Consider the following 26,147-nt stretch of genomic DNA (forward strand, 5'->3'; position numbering starts at 1 on the left):
CGGGGCGCTGGTTGCTGTCATCTTGCTGTCATCGGGGCAAGCCACTGGTGGTTACTGAAAATTCTTTGCTCCATAGCTCACACCTGCTGCCAGCTCCGGCCCTGCTCACACCCGCTGAAGCGACAGCCCCTCTCACATCCGCTGCCGATGCTGGAGCTGCTGCTCGCATCTGCTGCCAGTGCCTGACGCCGGTCCTGATGGCTTAGCTCCATCAACAGGTGCGAGTGGCAGCTGCGGGCCCCAATCACCCCAGAGGGCTTCTCCACCTCCCCCTGCTCCTGAAGGCAATCAGGGCAGCAGCTGCTACTCACACCCACTGACAGCACTGGCCCTCCTCACACCTGCTGCTGGCACCAGCCCCAATCACTCCACACCATCAGCGGGTGCGAGTGGGGCTGGCACCGTCAGCGTGTGGGAGCACTGGTCGCAGGAGCGGGGCTGCCAGCAGACAGGGGACGGAGAATCGGGGGCCGCGGTGGGAGGGGCCAGGTGGGGGTGTGGATGGGCCGAGACCACCCCTGTGCCCACCGCAGCCTTGCGGCCCACAGTTCCTTTCAAGGTGCACGAATTAATGCACTGGGCCCCTAGTTATCTATATGAATGGCTACCTAAAACTAGAGGGAGCAGGTTCATTACTGGGAGGTAGTGTGAGGAAAGCTTATGTAGTGATCAGCACTATTCTGGATCTGGATCTGGATGGTGGTTACATGCATGTCTTCACTTTATAAAAGTCACTAAGCTAGACACTTTTCTCTGTATATATTTCAATTTAAAAAAAGATTCCCGACAAAAGATTTTAAAATTCTGTGTAGTATTTAGAAAATAAATGAATATATATCAATATGGAAAGATGCCCATGATATAAATGAAATGTATATAGTTTTATAAGTAAAGCTACATTTACATCATCATCATTCTGTTTTGTATAGTAACGAAAACTTATATATAGCCAAAAATAGAGTGGCACACTTCCTACACTGTAAACCTCCATATTGGTTTTTAATCATTCTACAAATATGTATTAATTTATTTTATATTTACGCTTCCCTTATAAACATGACATACTTTACTGGTTGTTTTATAAATACTGCAATTAAGTTAAACAACAAAGAAGTACAAAAAAAAGTTAATTTCAGCCTTTCCTCAGCAGTTCTACTCTGAGGTAAACAATGTTATCTGTTAATAAATATTGCTGCACAATTTTCTCTATGCATAATTATTAATTTAATAAAACAAATGGAGAGAAGGTAATAAAGAATATCCTTCTGTCTAGTCTTTTGTGTGAGAGAAAATAAAAAAGAACTTCTTCACTGTAAATTTAACTGTTCTTATATAATAAATACAGAAAATGAAGTAATAAAGCAGATAGTTTTTCTAGAAGTGTTATGAAAATTAAGTATGTACAACATATTTTTTCAATGATTTTTCTCGGTTAGCAGCTTACTGATAGGCCACGTTCTCTAACTCGTCCTTCTGGGGCTCCTCCGTGCCTTTGGAGCTGCGGGTGACCTTGGTGTCACAAAAGGCCTTGCAGCTTCTCTTTACTATCAGTTTTTGTGTTTCTCCTTGGGAAAAATGTTTCCCTAACTCTCCTCTTCCCACTCCTGAAAAAAAAATATTCTCCACAAGTTTTAACTCCTTACAAAGCCTCTTTTCTAACCTTTCACAGGGCAGAAGAAAAGAAAAATTTACATACAACCTTCATACATTGGGACTAAAACTAGCCTCTGATTAATTTCTTTCCAATAAGAAAGTGATCACATTGGACTCAAAGGCCAAAAAAGCCTTTTGCCAGCCTCACTGAGATTCTTTTCTGAGCTTCAGCTCTATGAGGCTTCTTCGAGTTCCTCAAATGCTATGCTCCCTTCCACTAGAGGGCTCTCCACCACTACCCATTCTTGTCAAAGTCTCTAATAGTACACATTAAAATGGGTATTCTTTAAGAAGAGGAAGAAGAAAAAGGTAAAGATAAAAATTATGGACAACAAATACATATCTATCAACAAGTGAATCTAAAAATTCAGTGAATAAAAAATCTGACTAAAAGAATAAACTGGTGAATAGATCAGAATCAGGGGCATAGAAAGGGAGTGGACTGACAATTCTTGGGGGGAAGTGGATGTGGGGGGTCCGGGAAGAGACTGGACAAAAATTGTACACCTATGGACAAGGACGGGGTGGCGGTAAGGGCACGGGGTGGGGTGGGAACTGGGTGGAGGGGAGCTATGAGGAAAAAAAGAGGAACAACTGTAATAATCTGAACAATAAAGATTTATTATTTAAAAAAATGTATCCTCTTCCTTCCACTTCCTGTGGAATGTGACACTACTGGCTACTCACATCATCTTCATCCCTGGAATGCTGGCTACAACTCTCCAATGCAACTTAAGGAATTGCTTTGCTAGCTTCTTACATGTTAGTGTTCGTAGGTTTATATCTTTAAGCACCTTCTCTCTATACACTCTTTCTTGGTCATCTCAACTATCAACTATCAACAACCATGATTTAAAATATCATCTAAATGTCAGAGCACCAGACTGTTTTTGAAACCATTTGCTAGTTAACTTCATGAGAATTTCCCACAAGTCTTTAACACAGTAAACTTAACTCATTATCCTCTTCCTTTTAATCTGATCTTCTTCCAGTGTCCCCCATCTCAATTTTATCTTCTGCTCTACTCTTTCCCCCAACTCTTAAATGCTTACTAAATCTAAAGTTTCCCTTCGTAAAATTCTCTTCATGTTTTCTCCAATCCTCATTCCAGCAGCTTGTAATCTCAGTCTCTTTTGTTTGGACAGCTGGACTGATAAAAAACTAACCATTTAAGATCCAAAATTCTCACAATAAGATCCTTTTTAATTGGAAGATCATTTTACAGTTGAAAAAGTGAAAGGTGCTTCTTCAAGCAATTTTCTACTTGAGAAATGCAGCCATCTCTACAATTTTCCTCCCACAATTGTTAAGTTAAAATACATGCATGCATTCTCAACAAAAATAACTCACAAACCTGCAGATGAAAAAAAAAAAGTCCTTCATCCCCAACCCTTCTCTTATTCTCTAATGTAAACGTATTCTTGTTTATTTGATGTGAATCCTTCCAGACTCTTTCGTATGCATTTAATATATAAACATATGTGCACACACACACCTAGTTGTTTTTTAAACACACATTTGGAGTTATTCTCTACATAAGAAATAAATTGCATTTCTTACATAATGTCTTGAAATTTTCTCATGTAGTACATTATAAATCTTCATCATTCTAATGGCTACATGGTATTCTATACAATGACCCACTTAAATATTTGTTTATTATTGAACACTAGAGGCCCGGTGCACAAAAATTTGTGCACTCGGGGGGAAGGGGGGTCCCTCAGCCCGGCTTGTACCCTCTAGCAGTCTGGGACCCCTCGGGAGATAACGACCTGCTGGTTTAGGCCTGCTCCCAGGTGGTAGAGGGCAGGCCCAATCCCTAGGTGCAGGCCCTGGTCGGGCTCAGAGCAGGGCCGATTGGGGAGTTGGGGCACCACCCCGTCACACTCAAGGCAGGGTCGATGGGGCGGTTGCGGCACCACCCCCTGTCACGCATAGAGCAGGGCCAATCTGGGGGTTGGGGCACTGCCCCCTGTCACACAAAGAGCAGGGCCCATCAGGGGGGTTGGGGCTCCGTACCCTGTCATGCACAGAGCAGGGCCCATCAGGGGGGTTGGGGAGCTCCCTCCTGTCATGCATAGAGCAGGGCCCATCAGGGGGTTGAGGAGCTCCCTCCTGTCACTCACAGAGTAGGTCCGATAGGGGAGTTGGGGCACCGTCCCCTGTCACACACAGAGCAGGGCGGATCAGTGGGTTGGGGCGCCGCCCTCTATCACACACAGAGCAGGGCCAATGAGGGGATTGGGGCACCGCCACTGTCACACTCAGGGCAGGGCTGATGGGGAGGTTATGGCTCTACCCCATCACACACAGAGCAGGGCCCGTGGGGGGGCAGAGGGGGGGTTGGGGCACCGCCCTCTATCACCCACAGAGGAGGGCCGATCAGGGGGTTGGGGCGCCACCCCTCTCACACTCAGGGCAGGGCTGATAGGGAGGTTATGGCTCTACCCCATCACACACAGAGCAGGGCTGATCAGGGGGTTGGGGCACCACCACTCTCACACTCAGGGCAGGGCCGATGGGCAGGTTATGGCTCTACCCCGTCACACACAGAGCAGGGCCCGGGGGCGGGGGGGGTTGGGGTGCCGCACCCTGTCACACACAGAGCAGGGCCACTGGGGTGCCTGGCCTGCCTGGGTGAGGGGATGATGGCTGTTTGCAGCTGGTCACACACCCTTCAGGGTAGGGGTCCCCACTGGGGTGCCTGGCCAGTCTGGGTGAAGGGCTGAGGGCTGTTTTCAGGCTGGGGGTGACTGAACTCCCAAACGCTCCTTTTTTCCTTTTTTTTTTTTTATTCTGGGCCAGCTTTAGCTTGAGGCTTGGCTCCAGCTCTTAGGCCTCCGCTCCTGAAAGTAGGTTTCTGGCCTTTGCATACAATGTTGCGAATCTGCTGGCTGAAGTCCAGCGGTATTTGTTACAATGTTTGAAACTGCAGGCTCAGAGGCCTGCAGCCACAGGCGGGGAACGTTGGTTTCCTCCGTCACTGAGGCAAGGAAGCCTCATGTTAGCTTCAAGCTGCCTGGCTGCCGGCCGCCATCTTGGCTGACAGTTAATTTGCATATTGCCCTGATTAGCCAATGAAAAGGGTAGCGGTCGTACGCCAATTACCATGTTTCTCTTTTATTAATGTAGATTATAGTTGTTGCTAATGTTTTACTATTATAAATGATGATGCAATGAACACTCTATGCATACCTTTGTGCATATGAATAAATACTTTGGGATGATTCACAGAAATAGAATTTTTAATTCATACATTTAATTTGTTATAAGTACTACCAGATTTTACCCCATAGGTTGTACCAAAATTTTACAATCTCTAACCCATAGTCATGAGACATTCTCACCTTAAATATTATGAAACTTATTTTGAAAGTCTGACTTTCTCTTTGTAAACACAAAATATGCTTATAATAAAAAGGAATTCTAAGCAATTCAAAGTAGAAATTTTCAGAGTAAAGCTAACTTTAAAAACCCATCTAAAATCTTACCACTTAGAAATAACTACACCCATTATAAAATCACTCCAAGCATAAAAGTAAACATAGAATAGGTAGAAATAATTACTAAAATGAGATACTATAAACAGAACTTTAAAATTAAAAGCATCAAATTTAGTTTGATCTGATTTTAACCCAAGAAAAAATATTTAAAATAAACTAGAGTGAAATGAAAGACTGAGGTTACTAAAACAGTACACTAAAGCAAGGAAAAAGAATTATACAAAAACATTAGGAAGTTAGAAGCATTATTGTCTAACTTGTGGGCAGTTTCTAATGACTCCTGGCTAAAAAATGCGAAATTAGCAGACGGTGGTAGCCAACTTTCAAGATGACCCCTAATGATCCTCTTGGTCTTTCTAACTTTGTGCAATCTCCTCCAACAGTACTTCAGGGTTGGTCTCTACAACCAGTAGAATATGGCAGAAATGATAGCCTCTGACTTCTGGGATTAGGTCATGAAAAACATTACAATTTCTGCCTTACTTGCTCTCTGAGATAAGTTGGTTCTGCCATGTTGTGAGACCATTCAATTAGACCTGTGGAGAAATCCATGTGGCAAAGAAATGAGGCATTCTAACAGCTATGGAAGGGAGCCATCTTGGAAGTGAGTTCTCTAGCTTTAGTTAAGCCTACTGATGACTGCAATCTCTTGAGACACCATGAATAACCACGGCCTCTCTAAGCTGCTCCTGGATTCCTGACCCATAGAATCTGAGTGAGGTAATGAAGAGTTAGGTTTCAAGTTGCTAAGATCTGGTGTAAATTTTATGCTGCAATAGAAACTAACACACATACATAGACTATACCTTCTCCATCTCCCTTCCCAGCCTTCACATCCAACTCCTGATATTTGGAAGTCATTTTTACATGGCCAACATTTACATTCTGTTCTGAATTCATAATTCCCGTAGTTGTTACTCATAGTTTTAGATTTAAATGAATTCAAGATTTACCATATACAGTTTCCCAATTCCTAAGCTCTGTATTTTTGTTTTTGAGGCATATTTTGCATATAATAAATTGCACTACTCTTTAAATGTATAGTTGAAGGAGTTCTGACATATGTATATACACGTGACTGTTGTTCAAATAAAAATATAAATTATTTTCATGCTCCCTGAAGGTCCCTTTTATCCCCTTAAGTTAATGCCTAAATTCTATATTTTTAATTTTATTTTTGATCGGTAAGATTTCTTCATAAGCAGTTTTTATCAGTATAGGCATGTACCGCATAATAACATTTTAGTCAATGTCAGACTGCATATACAACTGTGATATACCATATAGCACAGGTATGTAGTATGCTATACCATCGAGGTTTCTATGACGTCTGCACAACAATGAAATCGCCTAATGATGTATTTTTCAAAATGTATTGTAGTTGTTAAGCAGTGCATGACTGCCCGAGTTTATTAGTGCTGTATCCCCCAGTTCTTGTATGCTTGTATTTGTCTTCCATGCTTATACTTTGAGGACAACTTTACAATAGAAATTTTTATGGGTTAGACTTTATTTCAAAGTCTATTAAATTGGAGTGACGTCAGTGAAAACAGTAGAGTAAAGAGCTCTGAAAAATCAGTACTCCATAAAAGCAATGAGAATAAAAGTTGCTCTACTATAAAAGTGCTGGCAAAAATGGTCAGAGTCAACTTTTTCATAACTTTGGAAATTAACCAAAGGCTTGTAACAATCCAAGGAGTGCCTTTTTTTTTGTAAGCTGAATTTTAGTAAGAACAGCTTTATGATATTTTGAACTTGACCTCCACCCACTACCCTCATCCCATCATCAGAGTAGACTTGAAAATCAACATTCCTGCAATCACAATGAAAACCAGGAGTGTCCACTAGAGGGGATGTAACAGGTGTGGAGTTCTTCAAAACACCATTCTAAGAGAACTGTCATTATTTGACCTGTCTGGGGATTCTCTGAAAAATTCCCATTGACATGACCTGTCCTTATTTCGCCGGATTCAGACTTCATTCAGTGTGAACAATATTTTTCCTAGGAGAATCAAAGGAGGGAGGTGGTCTGTTAAAAATTATCAGTGGCAATCATTTAACACTGCAGGAGCCTAAAGTGATAACAATTGGGGCAAATAAGAAGCTGATCAAAATATTTTAAAAGCTGAGGAATGAGATTAGTCTATAAGGATCATTGAAAAGCTCTGTCATATTTCTAAGAATCTAGAAGGCCAGGCCCATGGGAGGGCTGTGCACATGCTTAGGTCTATGTATACGACCAGGGCAACAGGCATGCACAATAAAAAACTGTGAAAGCACTACGTTCTTACCTCTAGTTATTTAAGTCTTGAGAAACGGTGAAAAGAGAATGTGAAGGCTAAGGCAGAAGTATTAACTGCCCTCCTGAGCATTAAAGGTATGCCCTAATACACATACAGAAAACCTGGGAAAGTTTTTAGTTCCAGGTATTTAAGGAAATCTCTGTCTAATAACTAGCTGATCACTAAGCCAACAAGAAAAGGACATCAGCCCTGGCTGGTTTGGCTCAGTGGACTGAGTGTCGGCCTGTGGATTGAAGGGTCCCAGTTTTGATTCTGGTCAAGGGCACATGCCCGGGGTTGTGGGCTCAATCCCCAGTGGGGGGTGGGAGGGCGTGCAGGGGGCAGCTGAACAATGATTCTCTCATCATTGATGTTTCTATCTCTCTCTCCCTCTCCCTTCCTCTCCAAAATCAATAAAAATATATTTTAAAAAAGAGACATCAGTAGCCATACACCACAAAGACTACTGATTTTACAGAATTAGTTCAGGAAAGTCACTAAAAAAACAAAAACAAAGAGCAACAACAATAAACAGAAATAACAACAAATCCAGGGATGGGGAAGAATCTGATTTCTAGAATTTCCCCATTATATTATTCAAAGCATCTAGTTTCAAAAACAAAAGAAAATAAGACCATGCAAAGAAACAAGAAGCGTCTTTGAAGAAACATAGATGTAAGACTTACAAGACAAAGATTTAATCAGCTATTTTAAAGATATTCAAAGAACTAAAGAAAACATGTCTAAAAAACTAAAGGAAAGTATGAGAAAAGCCACACCAGAGTATCAATAAAGAGACAAGAATTATAAGAATCATAAAGAAATTCTGTAGTTGAAAACTACAATAAGTTAAAGTGAAAAGTTCACTAAAGAGGGTCAACATCATATGTGAACGGGCAGAAGAAATAATTAGTAAGCTTGAAGACAGATCAAGTAAAATTATCTAGCATAAAAAAACAGAAGGAAAAAAGGATTGAAAAAATAGAGCAGAGCCTCAAAAACCAATGGGACACCATCATGCATACCAACATACACACAATGGAAATCCCAGGAGGAAAAGAGAGAAAAGTGAAGAAAACATATTAGAAAAATAACGGCCAAACAATTTCCTAATTTAACAACAAACAATCTACACATGCAAGGCATTGAATAATCTTTATGTATGGTAAACTCAGAGAATCCATGCCAACATCATAATGGTTGAAAACCAAAGACAAAGAGAAAAATTGAAAGCAGCAAGAAAAGTAATTCTTTATGTACAAGGTATGTTCAATAAAATTAACAGCAATTTTCTCATCAGAAACCAAGAAGCCAGAAGGCAGTAGGATTATATATTCAAAGAGCTGGGCTAAGGGGAGGCAAGAGCATCAAACAAGAACTCTAATTCAACCAAACTGTCCTTCCAAAATGGAACATGAAGACATTACCAGATGAACAAAACCAGAGAGATGCTAATACCAGCAGACCTGTCCTACCAGAAAAAGAGTTATTTTAGCTAAAACAAAAGAACACTAAACAGTAATTCAAATACACATGAAGAAATAGTGCCAATAAAAGTAACTGTTAGGCCAAAACCGGTTTGGCTCAGTGGATAGAGCATCGGCCTGCGGACTGAGAGGTCCCAGGTTCGATTCCGGTCAAGGGCATATACCTGGGTTGCGGGCACATCCCCGGTAGGAGGTGTGCAGGAGGCAGCTGATCAATGTTTCTCTCTCATCGATGTTTCTAACTCTCTATCTCTCTCCCTTCCTCTCTGTAAAAAATCAATAAAATATATTAAAAAAAAAAAAAAAAGTAACTGTTAGGTTGGATTGAGCAATTGAATCGATATCCCTCCCCTGGGAACTGACCTCCAGGCCATTTTGGAATGGACATTTCCTTTCACTGAGACAACATTTCACTTGCTAAGCCCATTATCTCTTCCCTCCAGAACTGCACAGAGAATTCTCTGCCCAGAAAAAGCCTGCCAAAAGTCCTTTAAAAACCTCTGACTCCTGTCACTGGGGGTTGGTGCCATTTTGGGGCTCAGCCCATCTGGTATCCAGATGACCTAATAAATTCATAATTCTTTACTGCTTTTGGTCTTGTGTGTTCCTCCTTCAGCGACTAATAGTAACTACATCTTACCTAATAATAGACAAACATGTAAATTAACTGTCCCTCCGCTACACTCACCAGCCAATCGGGAGAGTATGCAAATTAACCCAACAAAGATGGCAGTTAATTTGCATACATAGGGGTGAAGCAGCAGAGCGAAGACTGAAGGCTCCATCCAGAGCGAAGGCCTGGGTCCCGGGTGCCGGAGGAAAACCAGTGCTGGCAGCAAGGGGAAGGGAAGGCCTATTGCACGAATCTCTTCATGCAACGGGCCTCTAGTAGGTAAATATAAAAGACAGTATAAATGTATTTTGTCTTATAATTCCTCTTATTCCTATTTGATTTAAAAGAAAACTGTATAATGCAATAATTATAAGTCTAAGTTGATGAACACACAATACATAAGCATGTAATTTATCCTCCTATATAATAAAAGCCTAATATGCTAAGTATCTGGTTGTCCAGTCAGCCATTCAGCCAATCAAAGCGTAATATGTTAATAATATGCTAAGGCCGCTTAACTGCTTGCTATGACATGCACTGACCACCAGGGGGCAGACGTTCCAACTAGTAGGTTAGCTTGCTGCTGGGGTCCAGCCGACTGAGCAAGATGGGTCGGACATGCCCTGGAGCCCTCCCGTGATCTCTCCCCAGCTGGCCAACTTCCCATGTCCCTCCCTGGCCCTGACTGTGCACCGGTGGGGTCCTTGGCCTGGCCTGAGCCCTCTCGCAATCCGGGCTGAGGGACACAAATTTCGTGCACCAGGCCTCTTGTATGACAATAATAGCACAAAGAAGGGGATAGGGAATTAAGCTATAAATTCTATACTATTGAAATTAAGTTTGTATTTATCTAAACTAGATCATTAAAATTAAGATGCTAATGGTAATTCCCAGGGAAAATACTAAGGTAAAAATTCAAAAAAATATAGCAAAGAAATGACAAGGGATTTAAACTGGCACACCAGAAAATATCTATTAAACACAAAAGGAGAAAGTAATCAAGTAATAGGAGAATAAGACAGATACACAACTGAAACAAGTTACTTGGTCATTAAAAAAAAAAAAAAGGAAAATCTTACTCTTGGTGACAGCATGGATGGACCTGGAAAACATTATGCTAAGTGAAATAATCCAGTCAGAGAAAGACAAGTACTATATGATTTCACTCATATGCGGAATCTAATGAACAAAATAGACTAACAAACAAAATAGAAACAGACTCATAGGTAGTGAACAGACTGACAGGTATCAGAGGGGAGAAGGGTTGTTGGGCTGGATGAAAAAGGTGAAGGGATTAAGCAAAAACAACCACCAATAAAACCCTAATAGACAACAGTATGGTGATTACCTGAGGGAAGCGGGGGGCAGTGTAGAGGGAGGTGAAAGAGGGTGTGGAAGGAATAAATGGTGATGGAAGGAGATTTGACTTGGGATAGTGAACACACAATACAATATATAGATGTACTATAGAATTGTACACCTGAAACCTATATAATTTTATTAACCAATGTCACTTTAATTCATAAATTTAATTTATAAAAAAAGACTAAAAACAAATGACAAAATGGTAGACATAAATCCTCCCTCAACATAATTACATTACATTTAAATAGATTAAGCAATGCGATAAGAAGACAGAGATTGGCAGAATGAATGAAAAAACCATCTAAACGCATACTGTTTACAAGAGATACATTTTAGATTCAAAGTAAAAAAACATGAAAAAAAAATAAATGGTAACCAAATGAAAACTCCAGTGGCTATAGTAACGTTAGACAAAATTTGTTACAAGAGACAAAAGGACATTTTAGTACAATAAAAATGATTAATTCCTGAGGAAGACATCATTAAAAACATATGTGCACCAAGCAATGGAGTCCCAAAATATATGAAGCAAAACTGACAGACCTGAAGAGAGAATAGACAATTCAAAAGTAATCGTTGGCTGCCCAGCCGGTGTGCTCAGTGGTTGAGCATCGACTCAGGAACCAAGAGGTTTCTGGTTCGATTACAGGTCAGGGCACATGCTCAGGTTGCAGGCTCCATCCCCAATAGGGGTGCGTACAGGAGGCAGCCAATTGATGTTCTTTTCTCACAGATGTTCCCATCTCTCTATCCCTTTCCCTTCCTCTCTTTCTAAAAATCAATAAAAATGTATTTACAAAACAAGACAAAAGTAATAATTGGAGACTTCAATAGTCCATTTTCAATAATAGGCACAACAAGAAGACAGAAGATCAACAAGGAAACAGAAAACTTGAACATCATAGTAAACCACGGAAATGTAACAAACTTCTATAGAACAACAGCAGCAGAGCACATTCTCAAGGGTATGTGGAACATTCTCCAGGGTGGACCAAATGTTAGGCCATAAAAAAAAATCTGAATGATTTTTAAATCATACAAAGTTTGTTCTTCAAGGTCAATGAAATAAAAATTAGAAATCAGTAACAGAAAAAAATTGAGAAACCCACAAATATGTGAAAATTGAAAAACTTAGCTTTAACCAATGTGTCAAAGAAAAAAATCATGAGGAAAATTAGAAAATACTTTGAGATGATTAAAAAACACACACATTCAACATACAAAAATGTATGAGAAGTGCTTAGAGGGAAATTTATTGTTGTAAATGCCTATATTAAGAAAACAAAAATGATCTCAAATCAATAACCTAGACTTCCTTTCCACACAGTATTTGTCTTTTTCTGACTTATTTCACTTAACATAATGCCCTCAAGGTCCATCCTGATTGTTATAACTGACAGGATTTCTTTCTTTTTAATGCTGAATATCATTCCATTATATATATATATGTACACACACACACACACACACACACATACATACATACATATCTTATATACACACAGACACCATATTTTCTTTATCCATTCATACATCAATGGATACTGTTGGTTATTTCCATGTTTCAGCTATTGTAAACATACTGCTATGAATATGGGGGTGCTATATTTTTTAAATGTCCATTATTAAATTAAATGTGGAAAGATAAGAAATATAATAGTTAACATATTCAGTGTCAAGAAGCTTAGCTTTAGAAAGTCAATTTTTAGAGAGGGACAAAGGAAAAATGATTGCTGGCCCAATATTAAGCAGTATAATGATTAATAATGATAATTTAAAAACTTCTACAGCATTTACAGTATGCCAAACACTTTACATAAACTAATTCATTTAATTTACTCAAGAACCCTGATAAGTAGTTGATATTATTCTTATTTCCAAAACAGGAAAGCGAGGCTTAAGACACCGAGTAACTTGCCCAAAATTATATAACTAGTAAGTGATAGAAATCACATTTTGAATGTTTAAAGTTATGCTCTTGACTACTGCACTATACTGTCTCTATATACTAAAATACTATGTCAAGAACAGTAGCTTTGCAGCAAGAGAAACAGCAATTAGCTATGGGTAAATAGTTGAATCTCATTTAGCCTCAGTTTTCTCATCTATAACTGAAGAAGTTACCACTTGACTTTCAAATATATAAAACAGTTAGCACAGCAACTAGCACTTGGTAAGTGTTAAAATAAATTATAGCTAAAAATAAAAACCCTCCAAAAAGGGAGGGTTAGCTAACAAGGTACACAGTAGTAAAAATCAGTGCCACTGGTTATCTACAACTCATTTAGAGGGCAATATGCTGTCCGGGTAGGTGTTTAGCACAATGATAGAGCTAAGGTACAGACTTAAAAAAAAAAAAAAAAAAAAAAAGGTTTATTGTTCTTACTAAACATTATTATGCATGATAATATTTAGTTTTAACACATTTCAAAAACACTTGTTATGTCCTAAAAAAAAGAAGATAAGCTGGTAATAAATTTCCTTAAAAAATATTTAGCAATACTTCCATGTCTCTGGATCTATTTTGTTCATCAGTTTATTTGGTTCATTACATTCCACATATAGGGAGATCATGTGATACCTGTCTTTCCCTGACTGGCTTATTTTGCTTAGCATAATACTCTCCAGATCCCTCCATGTTTACAGCTGCATTGTATTCCATTGTGCAAATGTACATCTTTTTTATCCACTCATCCACTGATGGGTCAGAGGGAAGGGGGTTGGGGGGCGTGGGAAGAGATTAACCAAAGAATTTATATGCATAATCCATTAACACAGACAATGCACAGTAGGCCTGGGGGGGCCAGGGACAGAGAAGGTAAATGAGGGGAAAAAGGGGGACATCTGTAATATTTTCAACAATAAAGGTGAATTTTAAAAAATAATAAATAAAACACCAAAAAATATTTAGCAATAGAAAGGCTTGGGCACAATCAACAATCTTTATGTCAAAAACAGTGAAAGCAGAAAAAGACATTTATGAAAATAACATTATAGTTCTTAAAATGTCTCAAAACATTACATAAAGATCACATTTAGAATGTTTCTAAAATTCTTTTCCTGTGTTTCTCATCAGAAACCATGACAATAAGCCTGGGACAATGTTATATTGCACATGCATATTAAAATCAATGTATTCAAAACCAAGATGTTGTTCATGGATCTGCTTGGCAACAGATTTAGAGATAGGTCACTTGGTATTTTAAAAACTACCACAGGAAGCAAAATCTCATAGATCAAGTACATGAAAACTTCGTTTCTTTACTCAGGCATGCTAGGGCACAGGGGAAAAGTTACTGCTGTATTGAAAGCAAATTCGGTTTGGTTTGTGGTTTGTAATCCTATTTTAGGCAATTGGTAAGAGAAGACTAATTTCTGCCAACAGGAAAATCATGTAGAAAAGTGCTAGCATTTTGAGACAGTAAAGACACAATAATCTCTACTCTTATATTTTGTTCTGTTGAACTCAGTACAGGATACCAGCCTACAGGATTAGATCTACCTAGTAAGTCATGACCAAGTGTAAGATATTCTCTATAATAAAAAAGCAGTCTCAAAATAAAGATATTTAAGGAAAAAGTAATATCAATTCTACAACAATTCTTCTAGAAATACAAGAGAAGAGAAGATTCAGTGGAGTTTTTCCCAGAATGCAAGGCTCATTTAATATTTAAAAATCACTCAATGTAATTCACCATATTAACAAGACTAAAAAAACAAAACCTGTGGTCATCTCAATAGATGAAGAAAAAAGTATATGACCAAGTACAATATCATTCATGATAAAAATTTTCAGAAACTAGAAATAGAAGAAAATGTTTCCTGAAGGGCCTCTTGAAAAAGGGCATCTATGAAAAACCTACAAAGATCCTACTTAATTGTAAAAGATTAAATGTTTGCTCCCTAGGATTGGAAAAAAGGCAAGAATACCTGCTCTCATCATTATATTTACAGTGCTTGTCAGTACAATAAGGCAAGAAAAATAAAAGACATACACAAGAAATGAAGGAAATAGAATTATCTCTATTATAAAGAACATGATTGTCCATGTAGAAAACCCTAAGAATTTATCAAAAAAGTTATTAGGATAAATAAAAGAATTTAGCAAGGTTACAGAATAGAGGGTGAATATACCAAAACCAATTATTCTATGACATAAAAAACAAGCAATTGTAAATTGAAGTCAAAGACAGTATAATATAATAGTACCAAAAATGTAAAATATTAAGAGATACATTCAACATATGTGCAAAGCCCGGTTGGCATGGCTCAGTGGTTGAGTGTTGACCCATGAACCAGAAGGTCATGGTTTGATTCTCGGTCAAGGCACATGCCTGGGTTGCGGAGTTGATCCCCAGTGTGGGGCATGCAGAAGGCAGCTGATCAGTGATTCTCTCTCATCATTGATGTTTTTATCTCTCTCTTTAAAACAAATAAAAATATATTTTAAAAAATACGTGCAAAACCTGTACACTGAAAACTAAATGGAGAGATATACCATCTATGTGGACAGGAACACTCACCATGATTAACATCAATTCCTAATGCTAGATTGAGTTACACAATTACAATCTCACGACAAATAGGTTTTTTTGTAGAAATTGAGAAGTTGATTTTAAATGTAAATCTTAATGCAAAAGACCTAGAATATCAACAGTGATCTTGAAAAAGAAAACCAAAGTTAAGAGGCATTATATTTTCTGATTTCAAGACTTACTATAAGTCTACAATAATTTAGCTTGTATTGGTATAAGGATAGGCATAAAGACTAATGGAACACAATAGAGAACCCAGAATATACCCACACATACATATTCAATTGATTTTTTATAAAGGTGCCAATGCAATTGAATGGGAAAAGTCTAGTCTTTTGACCACTGCTGCCATTTCAACAAAGGGTGCTCCAACAATCAGACATCCACATGGAAAAAAGTACATCCTAACCTTTACCTCACACATATACAAAAATTAACTTGAAATGATTCACATACCTAAATGTATGAGCTGAAACTAGAAAATTTCTAAAAGAAAACTTAAAAATTCTTTGTTTAGGCAAATTTTCTTAGGACACATAAAGCATGAACCATAAAGAAAAAAAAGATAAATATAACTTTATCAAAATTAAAAACATTTGCTCTTTCAAAGACAATATTAAGAAAATAAAAATGCAAGCCTCAGACTAAGACATGTGTATATTAACATATTTAAGGATTTGTACCCAGAATATACAAACAACTCTTATAATCAATAAGGCAAACAACCTTATTAAAACACAATGGGCAAAAGACTTAACAGGCATTTCACCTAAGAAAATACATGAATAGCAAATGAGCATCTGACAAGTTGCTCAACAAAATTAGCCATCAGAAAATTGAAAAATAAAACTAGAGTGAGATGCCATTACATATGCACTAAAATGGATAAACTTAAAGAAAAGTACAAATACCAAGTGCTGAAGAGAATACAAAGCAACAGAAATCTTGTATATTGCTGATGGGACTGAAAAGTGGTCTAGCGACTTTGGAAAACAGTTTCGTAGTTACGTAAATGTTAAACATGTACTTACCAATAACCTCAAAATCTCACTCCTAGGTATGAGAAATGAAAACATACGTCTACACCAAAAGTGTAGGCAAGTGTTTATACAACTTAATTCATAATAGCTAAAACAACTCAAATGTTCCTCAACTAATTAGTGGGTAAACAAATTTTGTTATGTCCATTTAATGGACCAGTATTCAGCATTTAAAAGTTTCACATGTAACAACACTAATGAATCTCAAAGCATCATGCTATGTGAAAAAAATAAGACACAAAAGAATATGTATGTATGATTCCAGTCACATGACATTCTAGAAAATGCATACTATACTGACAGAATGCAGATCAGTGGTTAACAGTGGAGAGAGGAATTTGACTGCAAAGAGGCATGAGGAAACTTGTTGAAATACTGAAATTTTTCTGTATCTTGATTTTGGTAATGGTTATACCATTGCATAAATTTGATACAACTTAGAGACCTCTACTATTATGCAACTTTTATCTCAATAAAAGTGATTAAAAACAAAGGAAAAGACACATTTCCCCTGCATATCTCAAGTTAATTCTGTAAGGATCAAGTGCTATAGCCTAATTTATCTGAAGTTGACACAGTCTGATATTACAAACTTTTTTGTTTCAAAAATGTGTAGGGCTCTCAGATATCAAGGCCCTCAAGCTTGATTAGTTTGGTGAGTTCAAGCTTCAGTTCCTTATCTAACTAAAGTTAGTTACTACACATTACTAAATCTAGTACATCTTCCTGACAAAACAAGTATTTGTATAAACTAATGTCAAATTCTTTAAGATCTATATCTGAGTAAATTCCAAGTTAGCAGGATTAATTCCTTAATGCATAAAAGACCATATCTATAGTTTATAAAAAATGGTCTTTATTCCCTTGAAAGCCTTCTGCAGGAAATTATAAGATTGCCTGATGACTCACATGGACTACAGCTGAACTTTAGGTTTTGCTCTTTCATCAGACATAAATATCTTCTTTCTACCATTTATCCCTGTCCTGTTATTTTTTTTAATATAAGGAAATCTCTTATATAAAAGGCCTGTGGCCATCACGCCGTAACACTATCACAACCAAAGGAGCAGCGGCTCTCCCGGCAGGCGGGGCGCAAGCTACTAGCTGAGGAGAGCTATGAACAGCGGAGGGCTGGGCAGCAAGCTACAAGCGTGATGGGCAGGGCGGCCAGCTGAGGCAAGCGGAAGCAAGCTACTGGAGCACAATTTTGTGCGCACAGGGCCTCTAGTATTTCATAAATCTGTAAAAGGAATATTAAACCTTAAGAACAGACTTTTCTCCACAATCTTAGGAAACAGTAATTGCGGGAAACAAAAATAAAAATTACTGAAGGGGGGAAAAGCACATCTGTGCCTAACCTTTAAAAGTCACTTTGTCAAAGCTTATGGTAGAATAAAAAAGTTTAAATTATATTTTATACTTTAAATACAGGTGAGTCCTGCCAGTGTGGCTCAGTGGTTGAGCATCAAATGGATACCCATGAAGCAAGAGGTCAACTTGTTCCATGCCTGGTCAGGGCACATGCCAGGGTTGCAGGCTTGATCCCCAGCAGGAGTCGTGCAGGAGGCAGCTGATTGCTGATGTTTCTCTCTCATTAACATTTCTCTCTTTCTCTTTCTCTCTCTCTTTCTCTCTCTCTCTCTCTCTCTCTCTCTCTCTCTCTCTCTTCCCTCCCCACCCCGTCTTCTCTAAAAATAAAGAACATATTTAAATACAGGTGAAAGAGAAATCTTGTTTTATTCTTGAAAACCAATCTTCATAACTTTTACACTAAAAATGTAAATTTCAAATCCTTTACATTGCATTTGTGATGATGAAAGCCCTGGTAAAACAATGAATTTCAAGAATTGTAGAAAAATTCTAACAAAAAGTATATTCTGAAATGATTTTTACTTTGATTTTTCACTGATCCATCACCAAAGTGAGAAAATACGGGTATTCAGATTTAGAGGCTGGATGTTTTCCTATGGAAAAAAAAGTAACTTTATGTGTTGTGCCTGTAATAGTTTTCCAACAAATTGCAGAAGAGAGAAAAAGTGAAATAAAAAGTAAGACATTTTGAACCACGGAACACCATCTGTTCTTACTCTCCAGAGGCTGCAAAACAAGAGAAAATCCTAAAATGTACTCTGCAAAAACATTTATATTGTTGGTAATTGAAGTCCATTCAAAGATTTGAAAAAAAATTTTCTCCTAACAGAAACAAAAATTCTAAACCTTTTCAATTTGGAGATAAAACTTACAACTCACATATAAAGATCTACCCATTTTGTAGCCTTCAAATTGGAGATCTATATAAAACTAATAAAATTCATTAGGTAGAAATTGAAAACATTTTGTTAAATGGGCATAATTATATTTGGTTGTATTATAAGAGGACAATTCCCTAGTCTGTAATTTATGCCCTACCAACATTGCTTTTTTAATGAAAATATAAATTCTACTTGTTTACAGTAGCTTTATTCATAATTGCCAAAACTTGGAAGCAACCAAGATGACCTGCAGCAGGTGAATGGATAAACTGTGGTATATACAGTCAATGAAATATCATTTAGCACTAAAAAGAAATGAACCACCAAGACATTACGGAACCTTAAATGCACATTCCTAAGTGAATAAATTTTTTGTTTATATTATAGAAATCTTCTAAATCTATAAAAAGAAGCCAACCTGAAAAGACTACATACTGTATAATAACATTCTTGAAAAGGCAAAACTATGGAGACAGTAAAAAGATCAATGGTTGCTGTGAGTTGTGGGGAGGGAGGAACAGGAGCACAAAGGATTTTTAGGTAGTGAAACTATAGTATCATCTTGTGATACTATGAATTATGAATGATTGTTATTGTACACTTTTCAACATCCCTTGGAATGTACAAATCCAGTTATACTTAATGTAAACTATGGATTCAGGTGATAATGATGTGTCAATGTAGGTTCACAGATTATAACAAAGACCACTGTGATGCCATATGCTGATAATGGGGGAGACTGGACATGTGTGGGGACAGGAGATATATGGGAACTCTCTGTACTTTCACTCACTTTTACTATGAACCTAAAACTGCTCTAAAAAAAATAAATTCTATTTTTAAAAAAGGTTTAGTAACACTTTAGTTTTCAATATGTTCTGAAATGGTCTTCTTAAGGAAAGGAACGATATATACCCACATCTATAAAGAAATTATTACAATTAAATTGAATATGTAGTGTTTTTATCCTTCATTTTAAAGATAATTGAAAAAGGGAAGTGATCTAAGTATAGCTAGAACATTTCTAAAGCTCGGTCAGAGCTTCTATTTATATAAATTCTTATATTTGGGAATGAGTCACTAGATACAGTTATGATGCACTCTTGTTAAATGTACTTAACAGTTTAAGAACAGAGTAGAATTTGACAATTAGAAAAGATGCTTAGAAAATATTGGCCAAAGCCCCTCGTCCTGAGGAAGGAGACTGAGACAGAATTGCAGCTTCGCCCTGGTCCCAGGCTGTTTCATGGCAGGGAACGAGTTTTATGGCTGCTTCTCCATTACAAGAAGACAAAGTTGTGATAAAGTTCTTAAAATTCTGAGATGCTATTTTTTCCTTCTTCCGTTTATTTATTTCTTTAAAAGGACACGAATCCAATTAGTATATTTCTTTGGCTGATAAGCTTCACTCAAGCTCTGCCCATTTACTCATTTATTCTGCCCACTTGGTTTTTCCCAGAGGTTATTTAAAAAGACAATCATGTTTTAAGAATGAAAACAGCCAAAGGAAATGTTTTACCTTGAAAGTGAATATAAAACACACATGTTTATTGCTAAGTGAAGGCCATGCTCCCCACCCCACCACTGTTTGTGAGAATTTAGACTCTTGTTCAACCTTTTAGAGGCAAAAAATCCACCCTTGATGGGAGCAGCTATGACTCTGTGAAAGAAGCTACAAATAACATGCTGGGAAATTCAGCAGGCACTGCTATTATATCCTGTTTATACTGTCATTTTTCCTATCAGTAGGATATTATTTATACAGACCCCACCCATGAACTTCTTGTTTATCTTATTATAGATATCCTCTGAATCTATAAAAAGAAGTCTCTGCATTTGTTTCTGGAACAAGCACGTGTTATAATTTTGCACCTCACTACACTTTTTAATTTAGCATTTTCTTCTGCTGTGTATCACTTTTTCTCCTTTTAATCGCAGAGTTGAGTTATTTCATACATGAGAGTTGAACTTTACTGACTTTAATAGACTCCATTACAGGACAAAGATTCCAGACAACCACATCCTTAACTTTATTTTGGGGTAGATTCTAGCACGTAGATTCTTCTAATATACACTTGACTAATTTGTTTAAAGACAGAAAAATGTACCTATGTACTGACCAAGTACCCTAGTGAGTCAATTACAAGGACAAGTTCTCAATTACTCCATCTTTCTTCTTGAAGGAAATTCCTGCCCCTGAGTTTAGCCTGATGAATGGATGGGCTGGATAAAAATGTAGCACAATAAATACATGAGGAATACATGAATTCAGTAAGCTGACCATGAGACAATTAACCACCTGGTTATGAATCACCTTCATTCCCTGGCCTTATGTAAATAACTGAACTGAAGTAGATAAAAGAAAACTGTAAGTTCCTTAAGGGCAGAATTCATGCAGTATTTGTTGAACAAATAATTATTTCTGGAGAGGGAACATCACTGGACAAGTTATACTGGATACATTTTCACATGTACAGCTGTGTTAGCTTTACCAATGCTTGTTTTATCCTACAAAGCAGCACTACAGGCAGCTTGGTAAACGTGGTATCTTCAGAGACCATGTAGGTAGGCTCTTTGGGAATGTGTAAGAAATATCACTGCTTTTAAAGAACATTACTCTAAAATAGGGGTGGGCAAACTTTTTGACTCGAGGGCCACAATGGGTTCTTAAACTGGACCGGAGAGCCGGAACAAAAGCATGGATGGAGTGTTTGTGTGAACTAATATAAATTCAAAGTAAACATCATTACATAAAAGGGTACAGTCTTTTTTTTTTTTTTTAGTTTTATTCATTTCAAACGGGCCGGATCCGGCCCGCGGGCCGTAGTTTGCCCACGGCTGCTCTAAAATGTATAACTGAAATGAGGCTTAGTATCTCCAGATGGTGAACTAAGTCTAATTTCAGAATAAAGAGAGCTCCATGTGGGCTAAAGTAACCAAAGAAGGCAGAAAGAGGATAGCAACTAAGGTAAGGTTGATAAACAGCAATTGATAAGGTGAGGTGAGAAGGTGGAAGGTATCCTACACTCCAACAATGATTTGGGAGCATCTAGGTAAGCAAAATTCTGGAAATGGCAAGTAGTGAATTCAGCTAGGGAGTATACTGAATAGAAGATGGCAATAAAAAGAAGGCTGGAGTCAAATTATAAGGAGTTTCATTTTCAGTCAAAAGAGAACCATGAAAGATATCTGATCAAGGGAAAATGAACCCAAGCTTTCAAATTATGAATGAAGAAGAGGAAGAATAAGTTGGGGTGAGGCGGAAATGGGGGAAGAAGATTTTAACAGTACCAGATCATATAATTACAGTAGCCAAAGAAAGGTCCAAGTGATATAACAGGTAATAAATGTGTAAAACCATTATCACTTCGTGCTTTCATAAACAGGAGATGGCATCATGATGACTACTACTGAGTGGGGCATTGCTAAACAATGCCAATCCATTGAAGTTAATGTCAGGAAAGCATACCAATCTCCTAAAATAGTACTTCTCGAACCCAAATCACCCGGGGTTCTGGTTAAAATGTAAATTCTGATTCACGTTTCGGGTGATGCTCTCTACCTTTACATTTCTAACAAGCTCTCAATACTGCTGTCCATAGACTACATTTTGAATAGCAAGATGCTAAAACATTTTTCCAAAAAGCCAATATTTGATATACTATGTTTAATCCATTATAGTTTATCTAATGCTTTTACATATGCCTAGGAAATTCCTTTTAAAGGTATTTTATTATAATTTGCATCAATGCTGTATTGGTTTCAAAAGCTACTATTTTGAAAGTCCAAGATAATTCAAGATTCAGGGTATGCAAGATACTCAGAAATATTTCCGCCTGGACAAAATCAACTTTACATAATGCTGTTCTATTGCACTATATTTTTGTTATTCTGGCAAACTATATAGAAGATGCTATCGCCTCTAATCTTGGGGCTGAAGTAAAAGCCCTAAAAGACAGTACTCCACCTTTTCATAGTGCACAGCAGTGGACTTTGGTAAAACCCACTGAACATGACCTTACTGGGCCCTTACCACCATTTCTTAATCCTTGAAAATAAAGGTAACAATTTATTTTAAATATCCTACTGAAAAACACCTGAAGATTGCAAAAATTAAATTCACACATCATCCTGCTGTTTAAGATTTCTATACAAAAAGATATGCCTTGAACTGAAGTTTGTATTTTTTTTTTACCATAATCAGTATCATTTATAAAGCTATATTATTAATGTAATATATTACACATGTATACACTCAGACACACACACCCGTATTAAGATTGGCTGATCTTAGGTTAGATTCTTGGGACAAAATTTAAGACTTCTGAAATCTCAAGTTTCATTTTTAACCAAATTAATGGTCAATAACATCCTTTTAGGTAAACTGTCTTCAATATGTATCAATGTCTAGAGAATATATATAATATCTTAAAATTGGAAGGTACTATTGAAGATCAGATCCAATTATTTCATTATAGTGGGGAAGAACCTAAGGCACAGAGGCTGAAAGGGTCAAAGTCATGTAGCTGCTACTGGCATATTAAAAAAAAAGAAGGGGAGAAACAAATTACTTTTCACATCTATCAATATACAATGCATAATCATGTATTAATGACAAAATGTAGTTAAAAGAATTTCTGGTTACTCTCATGACTAAGGCATAGTTAGGTTTTATAAATCACTGATATCAAAGAAAGAAACACTACATACCAACAGAGAAAAAAACAGGCTACCCAAATTTAATAACTATAAAAAATGCAATCTGAATAGAGAATGACACATATACACCACATACTTGGGATGGGGCTGCGGTGGGTGGGTAATGGGATGGGATATAAAAAACAAAGAGAAGACACTGGTAACTCTTATCTTCTCAGTAATGGATTGAGAAAAGCTTTCACATACAGAAAAGTGGTTTAAAAACACAATAATTTCTTAATTGGTAAAACTGAGGATTAGATTTGGAGGACTGCAAAGCTTTTAAATATATGAAATGGAGGTAGCAGTTGGATGTGCATGTGTCATGAGCTCTGTCAAAGTTACAAGAAAACCAGAGAACCCTTTTTTGGCCATAAAGTAGGGTATTTTGTGCTTTTTAGAAATGCTATTAAAATTTACTAGCACACATTAAAAAGAAATCACTGGAGAAGTTCCATGATATCGGAGACAATGGGTTTTAAATCACTGGCATATATTATTGTGCCTAAATTGACAGATCTGCACTGCAATGCAGAAATGTGAGCAATAATCCAACATCTGCATCAGAAGGCAGAGACTAGACATGATTCCAGAATAAAGGGCTCTTCAGCTCTTACCTGTTACCTGTGCAACAACTGCTTGGGAAATCCTCCGATTGGCAAGAAAGGCTTTGATTTCCTCTTTTATCACACTGCTGTCCCTCCTAACAAAAACAGAAGACAAGACCAACAATGTATGTTGAAGGTAGAAATCCTCATCTTTGCTAAGAAAGGTGAAGCAGAGAGGTGGGGAGAACATAGAGAGAAAGGACACAAAAATAAACAGACCAAGCCTGTATGAAACATGAAATTAAAAGAAACCAAGAAACACCAATATTCAAGTTCTAAAACACCACACCATTAGACGGACGCTTTAGTGAATGCCACAGTAGATACGAGTTTCATACCAGAGGACGACTAATCTTATGCTGTGAATAATTCACATTAGGAACAAGGCTGCCACCTGGTATATATTAAGTTTCATTACTGTGGGATGAATACATCTTACACAGACAGAAATCCTAGAAAAATAAAAAGCAACAAGGACAAAAATCAGTTGTGAGTAGATTGTGGGTTCCCGTGTTAACTATGCAACTGCATAAATAAGATGCAGTTCATTTTAAAATCTTTGTTAAAGAATAGAAATCATCATTCTCACAACTGCTAAAATATTAGCCACTTTAAGAAAGGCTTTGCCTTTTAATTTGCCTTCTTTTCCTGTATATAAAAAAAATTTAAGTGGGGTTACATATAGAATTTTAATATAAAAAGGCACTTAATTTCCTGTTACATGTATTATACAGAATACTAAATACTTAAACCTACATTATTTTCTGCATCCTTGGGATCGCAAATTATAGACCTGATTTTTCCTCCACTAAGATTCCTTAATGATTTTTACTTATTTAAAAATTCAACAAATTCTTAAAAGACTAGACATTCACTAGAATGACAATAAATGGCAAGATTTCTGTTTCTCCACCAGAACAAACAGAATACGTAAAATTATACTTAAATTTACCAATTGTTCTTTGAATGTTTTATGTACAAGAAGATTACATAAATAGAACGCTAATTTTTGTTGATGCCCAAAAGTAACAGAGAGTAGTGGTAACTTATCATCTAATATAGTGGTTAGCAAACTATGGTCCTGGGCTAAATCTAGCCTCCTACCTAAAAATGGTATTCACAGATAAAAATTTGCAATTGACTTAATGGCAGAAAAACACTATCTTCAAACACTAATTAAAGCAAAATATCATCCCCTCCCCAATTCTATTTTTCTCACTAGTAGGCTTTAATTTTTAAAATGTATTTAATTATTATTCTATATTGAGTTTTGTTAATAAAAATGTGTGCCCAGCCCTGGCTGGTTTGGCTCAGTGGATAGAGTGTTGACCTGTGGACTGAAGGGTCTCGAGTCCGATTCCAGTCAAGGGCACATGCCTGGGTTTCAGGCTCGGTCCCCAGTGGGGGGCGTGCGGGAGGCAGCTAATCAATGATACTCTCTCATCATTGATGTTTCTATCTCTCTCTCCATCTCTTTTCCCTCTCTGAAATCAATAAAAATATATTTTTAATAAATAAATAAAATAAATAAAAATAAAAACATGTGCCCATTTGATTTCTCTCTTGTGTATAAATTTTGCCTCAATTTTGCCTCTGGTCCACTAAGTCTAAATGTTTACCATCTAGCCCTTACAGAAAGCTTCCTGACTCTTGACCTGAGACAAAGGGATCATGAAATCTTTACAAATCATTTTGTGAATGAACCACAAACTCTTCTTAAGAGTTCAAGTCCTTGGGGGTAGGGTGAGGTCAATGGGGGGGAAAGGAGACTTATGTAATACTTAAAACAATAATGAATTTAAATAAAAAAAAAAAAGAGTTCAAGTCTTTCTACAGATTATTTGGAGAAACAATAGTACCCTTTCCAAAAGGAATCAGCTGTGACTTAATTTACAGCAGATATTTTAGACCCTTGGTGAGGAAGGGCTATACACTCTATTAGCGGATTCCATGCTCCCTTTTCAGGAATTCTAGAAAAGAGAGATGACAGTAGAAACAGCTTCTAATCTGGAACTCTACCACACATTCCTAATCTACCAGTTGGAAATCCTAATAAAAAAGATTCCTAAAGGGAGGAAATAGAGAGTCAGCTGGCTAATCCAACACCCAAA

At 37.2% G+C, this 26,147-nt stretch overlaps 1 protein-coding gene across 18 annotated transcripts in view; it reads right to left on the reverse strand.

The window, feature by feature from the left end:
* The window catches only part of HMBOX1 (homeobox containing 1), a 221,710-nt gene that overhangs the window by 89,777 nt on the left and 105,786 nt on the right, over positions 1-26,147 (reverse strand). For all 18 annotated transcript variants that reach the window (XM_036312106.1, XM_036312100.1, XM_036312104.1 and 15 more), the window contains one exon: positions 24,046-24,131. In XM_036312106.1, coding sequence (XP_036167999.1) covers positions 24,046-24,131 — 86 coding nt within the window. The remainder of the gene's footprint in view (positions 1-24,045; positions 24,132-26,147) is intronic.

Source organism: Myotis myotis, unplaced genomic scaffold (assembly GCF_014108235.1).
Source record: "Myotis myotis isolate mMyoMyo1 unplaced genomic scaffold, mMyoMyo1.p scaffold_m19_p_6, whole genome shotgun sequence".
Classification (NCBI taxonomy): domain Eukaryota; kingdom Metazoa; phylum Chordata; class Mammalia; order Chiroptera; family Vespertilionidae; genus Myotis; species Myotis myotis.